This window comes from Aedes albopictus, chromosome 3 (assembly GCF_035046485.1).
Source record: "Aedes albopictus strain Foshan chromosome 3, AalbF5, whole genome shotgun sequence".
NCBI classification, from domain to species: Eukaryota; Metazoa; Arthropoda; class Insecta; order Diptera; family Culicidae; genus Aedes; species Aedes albopictus.
In genome coordinates this window covers 239,804,454-239,825,172 of record NC_085138.1, presented here as the reverse complement: position 1 = coordinate 239,825,172, position 20,719 = coordinate 239,804,454, and the positions used below count along the sequence as shown (strand labels likewise).

At 38.8% G+C, this 20,719-nt stretch overlaps 1 protein-coding gene across 7 annotated transcripts in view; it reads left to right on the top strand.

The window, feature by feature from the left end:
• Positions 1-20,719, top strand: part of LOC109409390 (fat-like cadherin-related tumor suppressor homolog) — a 1,285,617-nt gene that overhangs the window by 1,246,456 nt on the left and 18,442 nt on the right. For all 7 annotated transcript variants that reach the window (XM_062859767.1, XM_062859766.1, XM_062859763.1 and 4 more), the window contains one exon: positions 9,034-9,635. In XM_062859767.1, coding sequence (XP_062715751.1) covers positions 9,034-9,635 — 602 coding nt within the window. The remainder of the gene's footprint in view (positions 1-9,033; positions 9,636-20,719) is intronic.

Here is a 20,719-nt window from a genome sequence, read left to right as displayed (position 1 = left end):
AAAATGCATTGCTATAACGTTTTGCAGAAAAAGGAATCCAATTCTTTATGACTATTCCTTATCAGGTGAAACGCTGGAACGTAGAAATGAAATTAAGGATCTTGGAGTGATTCTGGATACGGAGATGACTTTCAGGCCTCACTACGATGATGTGCTTTCTAGAGCAAATAAACAGCTGGGCTTTATGTTTAAGATTGCTGATGGCTTTCGTGATCCTTTATGCCTTAAATCGCTATACTGCGCTTTAGTTCGCTCCATTCTGGAATCAGCAGTAGTAGTTTGGTGCCCATATAGTCAGAATTGGATCGACCGTTTTGAGGCTGTTCAACGAAAGTTTGTGCGATTAGCGCTTCGGAGTCTTCCCTGGCGTGACGCTGTTCATCTTCCGCCGTATGAGCACCGGTGTATGCTGTTAGGGTTGGAAACTTTAGCGAGTAGGAGGTCGTCAATGCAATCCAATTTCATTGGGAAACTTTTGAACGGTGAGATTGATGCTCCTTCTTTACTGTCAGAGCTCCGTATATATGTTCCAGAACGACCACTACGGCGCCGCAATTTCCTACATTTGGATCCACGTAATAGTCGATACGGACAACATGATCCCATTAGGTTTATGATTTTAAATTTTAACAATGTATTTGAACAGTTTGACTTTCATTGATGTGTTTCGTTAGATTTTTTGTTCTTTTATAATGTTAGCATTAGATAGATAAGTTGTGTCGTATATGTAATTAATTATAATTTTTTGTCATGTATTACTTCAAAGATGCGGGTTTTTACGCCTGATTAGGGCTTTTCCCAGCCACACTTCATTAAGATCCAAGTAGATCAGATGAAGAGAAACAATAAATAAATAAATAAATAAATGTGACGTCATATTTTCTGTCTCCTGTACGTTGGACAAATGAGTCTATTTATAGACCAGTCGTCAAAACGAAGAACCACTTGATCATATACCGCCTTTCACTTCAAGTGCTGCAATGGTCTCATTGATAAAGGCGCCGGATTGCAGTTAAAGGCTGGCGTCCTTGGTTCGATTCCCGTCTGGGTGAGGGTTTTTTAAATACTACGCAGGGCAAGTTTTTTATACAAAAAATTTTTCGCTAAAAATAAATAACACTCTTAATAAAAATTAGTAAAAAAATGAGTTAAAATTTACCCAACTCAATTTTTACCCAATATATTTATATCTAATTTATAACAACATGTGTTATAACTTTTTGATCATTCCAATATTTATTATATCTCACGTTGTTATAAATTTGTTAAAATTGTGTCAACACCTGTTATAATTATGTTATGGCTAGAGCAATTTTAGTTATATTTTTTGTTATTTTAACACCTAACCGGCGAATTTTATAACTCATTCTGTTATGAAAAATCTTTGAAATAAATAACTCAATCGGTTATAATTTTGTTATGCCTTTCTGATCGGGTATCAGCCTGTTCCAAGGTATTCGAAATCATAGTAAATGATGCACTTTTTACCTGTTGCCAGCATTATATTTCAAGTGATCAACATGGTTTCTTCCCGAGACGATCTGTCACCACCAATCTGTCTCAGTTCACTTCAACGTGTTTGCAAGCAATGGATGCTGGGAAGCAGGTAGATGCTATCTATTTGGACATAAAAGCCGCCTTTGACAGAGTTGACCACGCCATACTTCTGAAGAAACTAGAGAAAATTGGAGTGTCTGGCCATTTTGTCGAGTGGTTCAGATCCTATTTGACTGGCCGATCGCTTAGTGTTAAAATCGGATCCCTTCAATCTACGCCCTTCAATAACGTGTCCGGTGTACCTCAAGGCAGTAATCTCGGCTTTTTACTGTTTTTGCTGTTCATTAACGATGCGACGTTGATATTACCGCCAGGAGTAAGGCTCTTCTTTGCGGATGATGCTAAGCTGTACGTCGTCGTTTCGTGCATCAACGACTGCATTGAGCTTCAAATGATTTTATCCCGGTTTGAGAAATGGTGCACGGATAACAGACTTACTCTCAGTGTAGAAAAATGCCAGGTTATCACATTCAGTCGGAAGCAGAAGCCAATAACGTTTGATTATTCGCTTGCGGGTATATCTCTTGACCGAGTACAGCAAGTTCGTGACTTAGGTGTTATCCTCGATCATGGTCTAACGTTCCGTTCTCATTACGACAAGATTATCTCTAGAGCGAACCAACAACTCGGATTTATAATGAAGATTGTCAACGAATTCGAAGATCCTCACTGCTTGAAATCACTCTACTGCTCATTGGTGCGCTCAATACTGGAGTTTTCCGTCGTTGTTTGGTGTCCCTTCCAGAACGCGCATTGAAAATGTTCAAAAGAAGTTCGTGCGTTTTGCCCTGCGGAATCTACCTTGGCGCGAGGATCAACGTTTGACTCCCTATGTCGACCGCTGCCAGCTTCTTGGGATTGACACTTTAGAAACGAGACGCCATACCGCACAGGATATGTATATTGCAAAGATCCTGAAGGGTAGCATCGACTCATCGGCACTCCTATCACAGGTTAATTTGTACGCTCCTGCAAGATCGCTTCGAAGACGGGACATTTTGCGGCTGGATCGACGAAACAGTCGATACGGACAACACGATTCTGTACGGTTCATGTCGTCTACTTTCAACGAAGTTGCTTATCTGTTTGATTTCAATGTTTCCTTGACTTCCATGCAGCAACGCTTCACAATGCACTTTCGAAACCTAAACCAAGTGAACCATCAGCTTTAAGTTACATGTTTAGTTTTAATTTTTGACGATTGTTGTTTTTCCTCTTTTGTTTTGTAATTTGGTTTCATCTTTTTGTGTGTTTTTTTTACTTCATTAAGACATAGTCAGATGAAGACTGGTATTAAATAAATAAATAAATAAATAAATAAACATGAGGATCAGACGTTTTGAGCCGCTCGTCCTGGAGAACAGACCCTCAGGTTTGCAGAAGCATACTTCTCTTCCCTGTCAGCCTACGACCACAGTTCTCACCGGGGTTGTTTACCCGATCTTCCCTAAGGTTGTTCGCAGCCCGGCCGGTACCACATGACACGCACATGGAGGTAGGAATAAAAGTTGCTGAGCAGAGGCCAGTGGATCTGAATGGGGTCTGCATTGCGCGAAATATCCAGCTTTTACTGTGTTGCTTTCCTGGACTTCTGGGTGATGTACGGTGCTCTCTTTTTCTTCTTTTTCTGGTCAACTAGCGCCGTTCAGCGCCAGTTATGTTTTAACGTCGGCTGGGTCTAGGAGCTAAACCTTAAATTCCAACACCCAGGGAGACAGCCACCACACCTGGGACCCTACATGTCGAACCCATCTACACATGGGCCGGGACCTACAGCTTTACTTCCTATCCGAGGGAAGGTGTGAAGGTTGTCTCAAAAATACCGACGGCGTCGACTAGGATTTCACCTACGCCGGGTGGGGTGACGAGTAGTTAACTGAGAGTAAAACCATGTTTTATCTTTTCCATCGACTCTTTTTTATAGAATGAGAAAATCTGCTAATCAGATACTCAAGAGATGGTTCCTCAGGTTATGCGAGGATCGACCCAGTAAAAACTCATTCTCTCTCGTCCTTACCTTCGCGGTACGGCCGTTAGAGATGACTTCGAGAAGGGGGTGGCCGTACATTACTACTCTCTATTGGTAATATTGGTAAGCGTTCCACCAGCTACCGCCAAGTTGTCCTCTCTCCTGAAAGCTTGAGTCCTGACTAGTGCCCCCGGATGGGAAGGCGGGGGGGAAGCGACTCTGTCTATGCACATCTGCGTAGCCTTTTTGATTATGTATCGGCGAGCTTAATTTGATACGGTCAGAATACCAGACGCTAAGAAAAAGTTACTCTAAAATGCTCAAGGTTCACTCAAAACTGAGCTAAAATGGAACAGCTCAAAAAATGAGTAAAGTGCACTTCCAGCGCTAGCGCCCAAGTTGAAAAGCCGGTTTTATCCCAGTTGGGACGTTACGCCTAGAAGAGCAGAAGAGAGGGTATGGATCAACGACTATCAATACAAGCTGACCACTCTAGATTGCGTCGCGTACGCATGGTACATACAAAGTTGTAGGTTCCAGATAGCTTCCGATAAACCTTGATAGTCACCCGTCCACCCTGAAGGTTGTTTTTATCCACTTGGAGGAAGTTTGTCCCAGTTTGGCATCATTTGCTTCCTCACCATCACCCACTGCCCAACAGCAACGACTGGCCAGGTCACACATGTGTAGTATTTCCCCCATATATCGGTACCTAGTACCTACTCTGTGCGGTTGTATGTTCATTATCAGCAATTAGAAACGATTTCAACTTTGTTTTGCACTCCTGCAGAAGTGTCGTTCGTTGCTACACAAAGCTCTCCGGCTCTGTGGAGCTGCTTCCGGCCAAAGGATAGAAAAATCGTTACACAATTGGTGCCAACTGCTAGACTTTCTCATTACGCTGCAGAAAAGCTCATTCGATAATTACTGAGGACGTGCGATATTGTCTCTCTATCTCTCTTGGTGGAAGTTCCCTCTGAACAGTTGTTGTGCAGTTTTCGTTAAGCAAGCAATCTAAAATCAGCGCAAGTTTGCACACGCTTATAAGTTGTTTGTTAGGGGAATGATTCTACTGACAATGAAGTTTTATGCACTAATCAAGTCGTTGGTAAACAAGGTCGACTCATTCAGTTTTAGTAATCACTTCATAATGGATTCATTTAAAATATTATAATATTTGTTGTGAGAAATTTAGTTCTGTGAAACTAGCAACACTGCGTAGAGTAAAGAAGAGAATTTGTCTAAAAGAATCAGTTATTGATTGGAAGTAGGATTGTTTGCAGGCCGCGAACAACACTACGATGTAAGTTTATACGAATAGTATTACAAATTTGATAATAAATCATGTTTTACAGCATTGAAGCTGCTACACCAAAAGCTGCTATCAATAGGTGTTCGAGCGTGGCAAAAAGATATCCGAACATCCGAACCCAACAATACTGAAGCTTACTTACCATACCGGTCAGGCTAAGGCCGGGGTGGCCTCTGCTGTACATAGTAGCCGCCTCCATTCCACTCGGTCCATGGCTGTTTGTCTCCAGTTCCGAACTCTGTGTAGGGTCCGCAGATCGTCCTCCACTTGTTCGACCCACCCAGTTCGCTGCACACCCCGTGTTCTTGTACCGGTCGGATGACTCTCGAGAACCATTTTAGTCGGGTTGCTATCCGACATCCTGAAGACGTGACCCGCCCACCGTAGCCTCCCGATTTTCGCGGTATGGACGATAGTTGGTTCTCCCAGCAGCTGATGCAGCTCGTGGTTCATTCGCCTTCTCCAAGTCCCGTCTTCTATCTGCACTCCACCGTAGATGGTACACAACACCTTCCATTCGAAAACTCCAAGGGCGCGATGATCCTCTGCACGTAGGGTCCATGTTTCGTGCCCATAGAGGACGACCGGTCTAGTCAGCGTTTTGTAGATGGTTAACTTCATGTTACGGCGAACTTTATTCGATCGTAGAGTTCTGCGGAGTCCATTTTCTGCCTCAATGTGCCTCTGAATTTCTCTGCTGGTGTCGTTGTCGGCGGCCATCAGTGAGCCTAAGTACACGAATTCTTCAACCGCCTCGAAAGACCATCACCTTGCCGTAAGCCGCTGCGAGATTCGAAAGGACTCGAGAGTGTCCCTGATTCTCGACCTACGCACATCACTCGATCCATCGTCGCCTTGATCAATCGTATCAGTTTATCCGGGAATCCGTATTCGTGCATAATCTGCCATAACTGTTCTCGATCGATTGTATCATACGTCGATTTGAAATCGATGAACAAGTGTATTCGCGGCATTTCTAATACACAAACAAATTCCAAAAATTTCAGGTTATGTGACTTATCTGTGTAAATGCGCCAACTGAATATGTTTCAAAGCATATTTTCTGATGTATACATGTATCAGAAGTAATTTGTTGATCATCAATACACGCTAAGAAAAAGTTACTCTAAAATGAGTAAGATTCACACAAAACTGAGCTACACTGGAACAGCTCAAAAAATGAGTAAATTGCATTTCCAGCGATAGCGCTGGCCCAAGTGCAAAAATCCAACTGGTTTAACGCGTATAATATTCTTCACATCATCAAGAATATTATACGGCTTAAACTGATGAGATTTTCGCATTTGGGCCAGCGCTATCGCTGGATATGCAATTTGCTCATTTTTTGAGCTGTTCCAGTTTAGCTCAGTTTTGTGTGAATTTTCTGACCGTGTAAAGGCATTCATAAATTCTAGATTGAGTTTAAATAAGGGCGAAAGTAACATGAGAGAGTTCTCTTCATCGACTCTCTCTTCTGCAAATTATAGTGACAAGATGCAAATTGAATCGAACTTTTTTACACTTAGACGCTAGATTGCATCGCAACCTAGCGATTTATGACTATAAAGTGCAACCATACGTGCATCTTGTCACTTTAATTTGAAGAAGAGAGAGTCGATGAAGAGAACTCTCTCATGTTACTTTCGCCCTTATTTAAACTCAATCTAGAATTAGGAATTGTTTTAAAATATAAAAAATAAATTTAAAATGTAATTGAAAAATGAAGCTTAAATAAAAACAAACTGAATACCATTACACGGTTGGTACGGTTGTCCCCGTTTCTTCCTCAATTTAATTCAAACAGGTTCGTCAAATATGTTATTCATAAGTGGATAACCTAATTGCCTTATATTTTTGAATTAATCTTCAACCCATTAGTCTGCACAGTGAGCCTGGCCATTTTAATATTTGTGTTACGGCTCTGACATGCTGCAAATATTAATGCTGACAAGAAAATATTAAATGATCAGAGCCGTAGCGTGGTCCCATGGCACCCTTGGCAAGCATCCAGGTTGGCGCCCCACGACAATTAGACATAGTTAACTTACTTAAGTTTGTAGTTATTTTTTTTTTCAAAGTTCCTTTAAAAGTTATATATTTATGTATCGAAGAAACAAATTTCCTTCGATTTTGTTATTATTTTCTTATAGTATTTTTCATTCGTGTATTTATTTTTTTTACCCATTTTGGCGATTATTTTTATTGCTTTTACCAGAATTGGTTTTACCTGTTACTCTATGAAAAGGTTTCTTCTGAAGTTTAATCAAAAATTTTCTTGGAAGATCAGTAAGAATATTTTCAGTTATAATAAGACGAACCATGGACATGAAGAAATACATAAGTTTTTTGTTGGAATCTCTGGAAGAATTGCTACTGGCATCGTTGGATTAGATTATTGAAGAATCTCTGGAGGAATTTCAGTAAAAATATCCGGAAGGATACTTAATGAAAATCCTGGAGTAATTTCAAAATCCATGAAGTAACTCTTGCTGGACTAGTTGCTGGAGCAGTTCGTGATGAAATACCTGATGGAATGACTGTAAGAATTTGTAAAGAACCACTGGAAAAGTTTCTGAAAGAATTCTAGGGATTTTTTTAAAGAAATCCCTGAAATAGTAAGGAATCTTTTGGGGGGGTTCAGAAAAAAAATCCTTAGAAGGTTTTGGAAAGAATTTATGTAAGACTTTTAAATGAATCCTTTAGAAAAATTTGGGATGGACTGAGTGGCATATTTTCCTACGAAGTACATAGCAAAATTTCTGAATGAATTCCAAGTTTATAGTTTTCTGGAGAAAATTCATGAAAGGTTTCCTTGCGGAATTCTAGCAGAAATATATGGAGCAATCCCTAGTAAGCATGGAACAATTTCGGTAGGTATCAATGGAAGAGTTTCTAAGCGATGTGATAGATTTTTTCTTTTTTAAGGAATCTATAGACTTTCTGAAGGAAACATTGGTTGAATTTCTAAAGAAATCCATAGAAGAGTTTAAAAAAAAACAATCCATGGAAGAATTTCTGAAGGAATTCTTTAGATTTCTAGCGGAATCTCTGCGGAATTTTTCATTGGAACCCATGGAGGAATTACTGAGAAAAACTTTTGAAGAGTTTGAAGGTAATTAATCCTTAAAGATATTTTCGCAGGAATCTCTTGAAGAATTCAAAAAAAAACTTAGGAACTTTGAAGAAATTTTGGAAGATTATTTAACCTTCCGTAACTGCCGCAGTTGGCCACCACCGCCAGCACCACGCTGATGCTAAATACAAAAAGCGAGATTTTTTCAACGTGTTGTACAAAATACAACAGCGCGATCGCTCGAGGGTTAATAAAATTCTTGAAAGAATATCGGGAGGAATATTTTGACTGATTTCTGAATAAATTCCTAGATATCTACCTGAAAGTCCCCCTGGAGAAATTGCTGGAGGAACGTAGAAATTCATTCGAGAAATGTTTTGGGAGTATAGGAGTAAATAAACTCACTGTGGTTTTTAAGGTGAAAACGATTTAAAAAATTTCTGCTAGATTTGCAAGAGTATTAGCCCAAAGAAACATTTACTGGAAATAATTGGATGAACTGAAAGAGCAACGCCGGATTTTTTTTATTTCAAATACTTTTTGTAAACATTGTAAGGTATTTCAGTAAATGCGAAGAAAATCCCCGGAGGTATCATGACCTTTCCCAGTACGAATGTTTAGGAACGTACTGAGAGAAAATTTCACTAGACTTTCGAAAGCTTATTGATTTTGTTTTGCTCATTTAAAAACTAATATAGCTTCTCAGAACAAAAATGTATCGAAATTCCCGAGTAACAGGTAAATATTCAAAATAATCTAGAGAATTCTAATTTTTTGGAGAACACGGAAGAGCATAATAACACTTAGATATTGTAAATAATGAAACCTTGATCACATTCAAGAAAACAATAGCATCTTCTTGCTTCCTTCTATCATTAGGCCTTTTTGGCGCCCCTCTGAGGCTGGCGCCCTTGGCGGGGGCCAACCTCGCCAACCGCACGCTACGGCTCTGCAAATGATGTTTTGATATTTCCAGGATGCTTTTCAATACTGGCTGTGCAAGCACTAGAAAAGAATAATAATAGAATAGAAACAAACAATACCATTACAGAAAGCTTCGACACATACTTGCCACAAGATCTAAAACATGACAAATAACTGATTCCATTCTGTATTTTGCAGGTATCAATCAAGTCGTCACATATGCTCTACAAACAGACAGTAAAAACACTTCCGAGTACTTCCACATGGATCCAACGGATGGAGTAATCTATCTAAAGAAATCTCTGGATCACGAAACCCTAAGCCACCATCATTTCACGGTCATTGCAAGCGACAAAGGTGTCCCCAGTCTCAGCTCGACAGCGCACGTGTGGGTCTCCGTTATGGACATGAATGACAATCCGCCGAAATTCGAACAACCATCGTACACCTGTGTCCTGTCCGAGCACGCCACACGTGGCCAATTCGTCACGGTGGTATCAGCCTCTGATCCGGATTACATCGATCACGATCGCCTCACCTACACCATAGCCCAGGGCAACGAGCTGCAAACGTACGACATCAACCCAGTCAGCGGCATAATCACCCTGGTTAACATGCAAAATTTTGCCGAAAAACATGTCACCATTCTGAATGTCTCCGTCACGGATGGGGTGTATACCAGCTTTACCCGCGTGAAAATTACCATCCTCCCGGCCAATCTGCATAATCCCACCTTCGAGCACTTGTTCTACGATGTCAAGGTGAACGAAAATCAACTGGCTGGTCGACTAGTAACAACGGTAAGTGCCTCCGAACCTTGGGATACCCGAGAGGGGAACTATGACATAATCAACTGGTGATCATATTTTATGCACAATTCCATACGATGTTGCTTTGGCTCACAACAAATTTAACAACATAACACAACTTAATGTGTCAGTGACAGTGTACATAGTTTTGTACATAGTTTTCAAGACTTGATAAAACGGTTATCAATCATTGAATTTCAACGGTAGACGCCATTCGACAGTACTTTAATAACACATCCCGCTCGGGCTCAGGATATCTTTCCGCTGATGACAGCAGAAAGAAGCAAACGCTTTTCCATTAGACCAAAGTGCCAAACAAGAACCCTTCAAGGAAGGAGGCGCTCCTCTTTGAAGTGTATTATTCTCATTATCATTCGTGGTGTTCATCCGCTTTTGTTCATGTCCCGGGCACGACGGAATGACAAACCCCCGGAACAATCCGGGCGGGGATCCACCAAACATGCACCGCACCGAAAACAACACACGACACATCCCTTTCACATCCTAACCAGCAGCAGCAAGTGATGCGACGAGTGAGTGAGGGCGTGGCGCGGCAGAGTGCAAGAGCCATGTGTTGTGTAGCGAGTGGCGGAAGGCGGAACAGCTCGAGCCATATATCCGTTCCGGAACCAGCCCATCTCTCGGCTTTCAACCGCCACTATATGTACTGCCGTCGTCGTTTCACATACGTGCTTTAATTTATGCTAAAAGCACATTTAAAATTAGTGCTGCAAAGTGAAGCTCGTCGGAGCGTGGTGTGGATTAAAAATTTAGATGTGGGTAGTTTCAGAGCTTGTATTAGGGTTTAGTATACACAACAAATTGGTGTCGGAACATCGTAGCGTAACCAGCCGAACGGGTGGACGCTTTGTCACACTTTTCACACCTTCGTGGCGATGCACTGCTGGAACAGCTGGGGCAGCATACGGGTTAAGACAGAGACACTTCCGATTCTATTAGGCAGGTGACGTCCAATATGAGCTATTTGTTATCGACTATAATGTTTCATTTTATCACATGTCAGTAATGAGACAATACCTAAAAGCTTACTGAAAGATAAATAGAATTTCAAGTTTTAATTCAACATTAAATTAATGCGACACATTAAGTCAGTAGTTTTCCGTCATAACACCGTTTGCAACTACAGTTCAGCTACGTCCTTCTTGTACATACCGGAACAATAGCGAACGTCGCTTCGCCTTTTAAGTGAGTGTAGTGCCCATTGGGACGTTCGTCAAAATGATCTATTTCCAAGATAAACCTTATTCGGCCATCGTTTCCCATAGCTCGATACTGTCGTATGCCGCCTTGAAATCAATGAGCAGGCGATGCGTTGGGACCTGGTTATTCACGACATTTCTGGAGGATTTGCCGTTCGGTGAAGATCTGGTCTATTGTCGACCGGCCGTCGACAAAGCCGGCATTATAACCTCCCACGAACTATACCTTTTAGGTGAAATTGGGCAGACACTAGGTCAGACAGTTCTTGTAAATGGATGATATTATCCCTTCCTTCCACTCCTCCGGTCGTTGTTCGGAATTCCTGATCCTGAGTTTCAAACGGTGCAGCCAAGTGGTCAACTTTTCTGGCCCATCTGAATGATTACAGCTGTGGCATCGTCTTTACCAGCTGCTTTGTGGATTTTGAGCCAATGAATGGTGTAGGCGCAGTACAAAACATGATCGCATATAATTTTGAATAGGATGCTAAAGTGGAAGCGATATGCGTACACTTCACATGCGGTTAAATGGAAGCATGTACACATATGACCACCACTTAAGCATCCTATTCTTCATCATATACGACTTCAAGTTGCCTGGGTTGGCCAAACGGGTCAAATTTTCGATAGCGAATTCTGGTGATATTTCAGCGACAAAATGGTCAAATAAAGATTTCATTTGAGTTATTGCAAAGTGAACAGCCAAGTCACACAATACTCACAATTCGGTGACTCCAGTGAAGTCCTAGCTACCATCTTGCGATGGGTCCAGTCTGGCAACCTAATTTTGAGATGATTGCAACGTCTTAAACTTCAGTCAGTTTACAGGTATCGGTAAAATTTCTTCGAAACTTTCCACCAACTCCTAATTCATTGCATCTACCTGATCGGCCAACTCCCGATTGGCACTCACGAAATGTGTTCCGTAATCCGTATAGAGCTGCCTGGCTCGGAACATTCATTCCCACCTAGAAAACAGATCACACTCGACGAATGAGTGAATCAAATGTAAATAATTGATATTCGTGCAATAAAAAAATTAGAAAATGCAATAGATAATTAAACAATTGCAATAAAAAAGTATATAACTCCCACCAAAAAACTTCGAATTTTCCATAAATAAATCCGATTTTTCCATAATAAGGCTGATACAAATTTAATATTGACTTTTTGGCTACCTCCCCACCCCCTTCAAATTTTTTTGGCTGGGTTTGGCATTTTGGGGGAGGGGGGGGGGGGTGTGTGACAGATAAAAAAATATTTATCAAAACATCGGGTCAAGACTCGATTTGGCAAGCCAAAAATTCTTTAACAAATCCGCCTAAATTAGGAAACTCACAATTGAAAAATATTTAAAAAGCAATAAAAAATCAAAAAGTGCAACAAACAAAAAAATAAATTATGTACCAATAAATGTCAAAAAACGAGCAACACATTTAAATGTATTTAAACTAAAAAATGTGAAAACCATGCACATAGAGGATTAAGGAACTGAGGCAACAGAAGGCCACCGAAGTTCCCTATAGCCGATGCACCGCAACTGCATCAATTCGGTTCTAGGCAAACCACAGATCCAAAAATTTGCTGTAGCGAGTTAGGACAGCAAGCAAATGGTCGGTAAATTGCAATCTTAGTTATGCCATCTCTTCAGTCGTTTCAGTCATTTTTAGCATTTTATCGCCTCATACTTTTCTGTATTTTTTTTCATGGATGATTTAGTCATTTTTATTGAACTTTTTTTATATATTTTATTGTGAATTTTTTTATTATATTATGAAAAAAATCGGATTTATTTATTGAAAAATCGAAGTTTTTTGGGGGAGAAATATACTTTTTTATTGCAATTATTGAATTATCCATTGCATTTTCAAAGTTTGTTATTCCATTAAAATCAATTATTTATGGAAACTTTTGATTGATTTATGCATTTTTTCATTTAATTATGCAACTTTTGTTATTTATTACTGATTGCACCCCTGTTTTTTTTTTCACTGGGACTTTTGGAATTATTTATGGTATTTTTTTTATTTATTATGGAACGTTTAATTGTCTGCCTGTTTAAAATTAGTCTTGGTATACGAAAATCGCTCATGTGTTGTTTTTCAAAGCAGAACTTTAAAATGCTCTCAAAAAAATAAAAGAAAAAAATTCCAAGCATGATTTTTTCTCTATTATCTAAGAAAAATCTAATTGTGGTGTTGGTATCTTCTGCTTCTTTCCATCAGAAATTCCACTAGGGATTCTTGAATTTTAGGGATTCCTTCAAAAATTCCTGTAGATATTTTTTTAACAAATTTCTCCAAAGATTGTATTAGGAATTCCAACGGAGATTTCTAAGAAAATTTCTCCAAAAGAGCGACCATAAATTCCTTCAAGGGTGGGGGAGTTTGCAAAGTGTGCTGAGCCTTACAAAAAAATTATAGGTCACATACAAAAAGTATGACATAGTGTAGATAAGGGGTTGAATATGGGTAATTTTAGAGCGACGTAATCTATCGACGTTCCTGGAGAAATTACCTTCACGGATTTTTTTAAATAGCCATTTCATTAGAAAAATTTCTTCGGGGATTGCTATTCAAATTCCAGAGATAACCTTCAGAATTTGGGAGAATTCCTTAAGAAATTTCCCAAAGAACACTTTCCAAAATCTGGGGTCTCCAGATAGCCTAGTGGTTAAGGCTATGGATCGCCAATCCGGAGTCGGCGGGTTCGATTCCCGTTCCGGTCGGGAAAATTTTCTCGACTCCCTGGGCATAGAGTATCATTGTACTTGCCTCACAATATACAAATTCATGCAATGGCAGGCAAAGAAAGCCCTTCAATTAATAACTGTGGAAGTGCTCAAAGAACACTAAGTTGAAGCGAGGCAGGCCAAGTCCCAGTGGGGACGTAGAGCCATAAAGAAGAAGAAGAACTTATTAAAATCTGGCATGGGTTGCTTTAGAAATTTCTTAAAGAATTACTTTGAAAATTACTCCAGGTATCTTTTTCTTTCAGAAATTCATCCAATGATTTCTTAAGATACATAGATAGATAAAAAATACTCCAAAGATTTTTTTTTTTAGGAAATGCAAAAGAAATTCTCTCATGGATTCTTTCAAAAAGCATAATAGGATTCAATCGATTTTTTTCCATAGATACCTGTAGAAATTCCGCTTGGCCCTTAATTCATCCATGGAATTTCAGAAATTATTTCGATGATTGTCTAGGAAAATCTACTATGGATTTCTTCAGAAATTGCTACAGCGATTCTTTCAGAAAATCATGAATCTGGCATTCCTTCAAAAATTTCTACGATTTTCCCTCCCACCCTCGATGACCGTAAGGACATGACCGGTGCCGTTTTTGACCTTACTATAGTTGAGAGCTCTCGAACTGTGTACATTAAGAATGGAAAATCTCCTTGGAATGCTCTTGAAGTTCCTCCAAAAACTTCTCCAATGAATCCTTTAAATAATCTTCCGTAGATTTCTTAATGAACTCTTTATGGGATTTTTTAAGGGAATCCACGGGTTCCTTCAATAATTCCTTAAGAAATACTTCAATAGATTTATTCAGAAATTACCCCGAATCAGCATATCACAGTCGTATCTATAAGAAAGTTTCAACATGGCGAGTTACTTTCAGCGATTGGACAACGAATTCGGATCCGCCACAAGAACGTTTTTTTTTATCTGTATTAACGAGATTTTTAGCTTAGGCTAGTTCATCTCGGGACCCACGCTTTACTTCCCTTCCGAAGGAAGAACTCACATTTTGCGAGTTTGTCGGGAGTGGGATTCGATCCCAGGTCCTCGGCGTGATAGTCAAGTGTTCTAACCATCACACCAGGTCCGCTCCACACACAAGAACGATGTTCAAAGATTACGCCACGCAAAATCGGAAACTTGGAAACATGGTCATCAGAAAAGACTTCCTTCTCAGGTGCAGGAGAACGGGGGTGTTTCCAACGCACATCACGAACGTCTTCAGGTGCGTTTTTTCTCTAATCGAGCACAACAGTCCGTACCTCGACGAACTGAATCGACACGTGATCCGGTTTAAGAAGGCGATTCTGAACATTGAGATCATGCACAAGATCAAACACCTCAAGCAAACTCTTTCCCATCTCAAAACCCGGATCGGCCAGTCGATCCCAGAGGAAGAAAGTAATGGTTTCTTCAACAACCAAGACTCGTTCTTCGACCGACACGTCCGGAGCAGCGCAAGTCGAACAACCAGGAAATATCAGAAATTTCCCCGGCAACTCTTTCAGAAAATCCTTTGGAGATTCGAGGAAACTCCCTCTTGAGGTTACTCACTCTCCCTCAGGGTCGGCATGGACGAAACTCTCTGATCAGAAAAGCTAAAGCACGGTGCTGTGCAATCGGGTCACTCACTAACAGGCGAGCACGAGGTAGTCGGATGGTTACTCGATCACTCCTGCGGCTGTCTTGTTCTCCTAGCCCACGGGTTCCCAACCGGTGGTCCGCGGCCCCCTGGGGGGCCGTGAAGCCAGTCCAGGGGGGCCGCGATGTTACCAAAAAAATGTTAAACTTTTATTCTATTCTGTGCAAATTATACAAATTTTAAATTTTAATTATCGCTACCCTCAAAAGCCACAATTTGAGGCACAAATTTTCAGTATCAAACACCTTCAGAAGAAGAAAAATTTCGGCTGCGTCGCTACTTTTCAGCTACGACTCAAATTGAATGTACATAGCATCATTATTTACGAAATGTGAGTGTCGAATTAAAAAAAAAACGTATCAGTGATCGTCGAAAATCCCTCCCACAGTAAATTTTTGGCTAAGCCACTGTACCAAAAAAACTCGGATTCGTTCATTTTTTTCATATTTTTTTCTAAAAATTTTCATTGGGCCCCAGATGTTTAGAGAATTCTTAAAGGGGGTCGCCACCTCAAAAAGGTTGGGAACCCCTGTCCTAGCCTTACCTAGGCGAAAACTGGTACCAAAGGGAAGGCACGTACGTTGTTACCCTGTCCAACCGCACTGGGGGGTCGATCTTCTACCCAGCGACAGCCAAGCGTAGCAGAGGGTATTTCAGGATAAAATCCCAATGGGTCCTACACGTGAGAATTAGGACGAGTCCGATGTAGGTCATTTGCTACCGGTTTCCAGAAATTGTATCCATACCTGATTCTGCTATGTCCTTTATATTCCTTATTCTTCACTTCACTGTTCTTCACTAGGCACTCATAATGCACCTAAGAACTACTTTAACTAAGGGTCTTCACATAAGAATCGGTGTGTTCACCTTGGCGGTATGTGTGAAAAAGTGTGCAAAAAACATTGAGAAAGAATTTTTTAAATGTTTTTATCTTACTGGAAAAAAATACATTTCTCAATATATTTTTGGAAATTTTGCTAAAATTTAAGAAGATTGTCCCTAAAACTCGTCATTATCTTGAATTTCATCAATCTGACGCAAAACCTGCATTCAGATGATCAAATGGTATTATATTTAGCTTTTAATTTATGGAAAAAGATTTAAAATTGGTTAAACAAAACGCAAGATATTTGAATTACAGTAAATTCCTTATTTTAAAAAGTTGTAAAATTCAAAAACTGTTCTACTTAACATTTTTTGATACAAGGTTTCAAAATCGACGCTAAATTGAGCTTTAAAATTTTTTGTCGTTAATCGAAATTCACGACTTTCGTTTTATTTTGTAAACTTGTGTTACTTGACTTCTATTCTTGAAAATTATAACAAAAGATGAATAACTATTTACAGGCACTATTTTTATGAATAAATCTAAATGCTATTGGATTTACAATCCTAATAATCTCTGGACATAATCTTGTTGGACCTATTGCTTATTTGTGTCTGTTTGTTCATAGCGAACAGCAGTATGTTGGATTTTGCTGTGTTGCTAATTTGAAGCTGCGCGCTCAATCTCCCTATCAGCTAGAGCCTCTCTCGTTGGGTGAAGGGCCTTAACTGTAACAAATTCTCCAAATATTTTTATGAATTTCTTTTTTTTTTGTTTTTTTTTCATTTTTTTTCAATTTTTAGTTTTAATTTCCAATTAATTTCATAGGAATATTTTAAAATATCTCTAGCAGTTTTTTCTCAAACTCTTCCAGAGATCCCTTCAGTTATTAACACAGATATTCCATCACAACCTCCTTCAACAGCCTTCTTCGGAGATTTAATCCATCCATTGAAATTCCCGATTGAATGTCTCCAGGAGTTTCTTCAGTGGTTTAAACAGGATGAATTCCTCTAGGACATAGTTTCCCAAAATGTGGTCCGCGACACCTCAGGAAGATTGCCGGCCATCATTCGGGAAGTCGTGATGGTCACTTTTGTTTTATGGTTTTGTTCAATGTTTTAGAATACTTTACTGTGGCAGATAACAAGTTAGCTAATTTCAAAATTTCTGTTAAATCTAGTTCATCCTTTTAAAGGATGTCCTTTGACTTTCCAAAATTTATACAAATATAAGCTAACAAAAGTTATTCCTTAATGGATTGATTAATCACCCTACTTGAGTGGCTTCTCCAATGCCAGCTTGCGCGATAACTTATCTGAGAACTTCGCTACTTCCACAACAAAAAAGTCTCATTACACAGCGTGGAAATAAGTTCTCAACATTTTTTTTCAGCAATAGAAAAGCACTTTATTTGGTATGAAAAATAAAGTCAGCAGCGTTTTTTTTTTGTGTTTTCCTCATCGTATTCTTATTTTTTATTCACGCCTTATCAGTTTTCTCTGGAGGATCGGCAAAGGCAGTCACGCACCTCAAATTTTGGGGACCTGTACTCTGGAAATCCTGCCAAGAATTCCTGCAGAAATATATGCAAAGATTTACTCAGAAATTCCTAAGGATATTGCTTTATGTACTTCACAGGAATTTATACACGATTTCTGCCAAGGATACTTTCAGGATATTCGAATTGTTTCAGAAATGCATTCCGAAATTTCTCCAGAAATTATTGGGGAAATTTCTATTAAGGGGTTTCCCAAGAAGTTTCTTCAGGTATTCCTTCATGTTTTACTTCAGGAAATCCAGCTTTGATTTCTTCAGGAATTTGAGAAATTCCTCCAGAGATTTCTACAGGAAATCGACTGGAAGTTTCATCAAAAATTTCTCAAGGATTCATTTAGAGAGTCCTGCTAAAATCCATTTGAACCATTCTGCCAGTGATTCCTTATGATTTTTCCAGTAATATCCAAAGTTTCTTCAAAAATATCTACAGAGATTCCTTCACTATTTCAAGGATTTCTTCTGGAATTTTAGCTGGGATTTCTTCAGGAATTCTTCCACGGTTCTTTTCGGAAACTTCTACAGGGATTCCCATACAAACCTTCACATCACATAACACAACACATAACACATAATGATGAGTTCATTTTGTTTTTTTTTATGGTATTTGGAAGTTGATTTTTAATCTTCCATATTATTCTCCCTGCTACTTTAAAGAGTTAGTTTTATACTGTTTTTTTTTTCAGACACTATTGCTAAAAAATGTACGAACAGTCAGAATTTTTTTTCCTATGACGAGCACTTGAGAGAAATAAGTTTGACGGTGTAAAAAAATTCTCTATTTAAAGGATTATCGTCCTGATTAGGAAAAATATCCAGGTAGTGTTCTCAAGACACAATACTGAAGTGATTTCCATGGGGGCATACTAACACGTTGAGTAACCAGCTCTGATTTTACCATAACAGCACTGATTACCTCCAACTAGACTACATCCTTGTACCGTTGACCTTGAACACAGTTATTTCCACCAGTTTTTGCCAATTGACCAGTCTAGCATTCTCATATCGTGTAGCAGGCTTTTTGTTCAGTGAATCCAGGAAAAAAATTCCATCATGTATCTACCGTACCGGCAATCGAATTCAGCCCACCAGAGATGGAAACACTCTAATCGTGAATCAACTCGCGAGTGTAAAAGCAACAAACGGTTTATTCATGGTGCCGAGAGTAAGCCGTGTGTGAGTTTAGTGAGATAGTAGTGTTTTGTGCTTTATTGTTCCGGAAAAAATAATCTGTCGGCCGTGTAAATTCGTTTTTTCACAAAATTGAAAAATGTTCAGAGCTGCTTCGCGAATCAATCACGAGTGCGACCAGCTTCGTTAACTCGCGAGTGAACGAAGTGCGAATACACGGTGTGCCAAAAACCGTTATTAACAAATAAAAATGTCCACCCAAATGGCACCCGGCATTCGAAAGATATACTATTCTAGTTTCTCCTCTGAAAACTTGAAAATCTTTCATCGAGGGAAACTCAAGTTTTTGTGATTTGAAGATTTTGAGCCATTTCAATAGAATTGTCTTATATGAGTAAATATGCGCGCTCGTTGTGCCTGATACCGCTATTAACAAATAAAAATGTACTCCAAACTAACACCCGGCATTAGAAAGATATACTATTCTAGTATCTCCTCCGAAAATTTGAAAAAGTTTTATCGAGAGAAACCAAAGATTTTATTGTTTGAAGATTTTCCTCTACTTTCATAGAATTAGCTCATACAGTGTATTAAGCAATTGTCCGTACAGCATTTTTTTTGGTCAAAATAATGTTTCATTCAAATGTCCATAACTTTTTATACGTCAATCAAAAACGCTGAAATTTTGACCAATCATGAATAATATATTAAAGCTCCATTGGTAAAATTCTGAGCGAGATCGAATAAGATTTCTGAAAGTTATGGAACTTTTAGAAAAACTTATAAGACTTTTGAACACATTTTTAAAACATTATATCTCAGTATGTACTCGATGAAACTTTTTTAATTTTTCGTGAGTTACAGCTAATACCAAAGGTTTCCATATGCAGCAAATTTTGAGGTTATATATTAACTACAAAAAATATGAAAAATGTGCGATGTTTTAAAATTTACCTTATTTTGCACATATAATCTGCCAAACGTTTTCCACCAATAAAAGTGCATTAACTGAACGAAAAATACATAGGACTTACTCTTCGTAAGTAGTTTAGTAAGTCCTGTATAAACATATTACATTAAGAGAGTTTAAAAACGTTGAAAACATTTGGCCCTTCTACTGATCAAAATATGATAAATTTCCAAATGACACTCTGAACATACACAGATTTTTCATATTTTTTGTAGTGAATATAAAACCTCAAACGAAGCTGCATATGAATCCCTTTGGTATAAGCTGTATCACAAAAAATGGAAAAAGTTTCATCGAGTACATATTGAGATATAATGTTTTAAAATTTTTTTCAAAAATCTTTGAGTTTTATTAAAAGTTCTATAACCTTTAAAAAAATCTTTCACATCTCGCTCAAAATTCTACCAATGGAGCTTTAATATATGGTTTATGATTGATCAAAATTTCAGCGTTTTTGATCGATGTATGAAAAAGCTATGATTATTTGAATGAAAAATTATTTTGACCAAAAATTGGTGTACGGACAATTGTTTGATACACTGTATCTGGGAATATTGTCATACGGTGCTCTTAATATCATAAACAAATAATAACACTGCACAACAAAATTTAAAAAAAAGATCGTATTATGAGATGAGAAAAAAGAGAACAGGGTTTTGGAACCCTAGAAGTGTCATAGTGAAAGAATTTTCGAAAAATATTGGAACGTGACTTCACAGTTCAAGACCGAAGTTTGAATTGAGAACTTGGGGTTTTTAATTGATATATGCATTAGGGTTTCTAGGGTCCCAAACCCCTATTATTATTTTTTCATCCCATAACGCGAACTAGTGTTGAACGGTGTAATGAATTTCATAAATTTCAAAAGTACAATATTCAAGCAACTTCTCTGAAAATTTGACAACATTTCAATGAGTGGAATGTCAATTACCATGATGTGAGAATCTAAATAATATTCCACAGTTCTACCTGTTACTCGAAT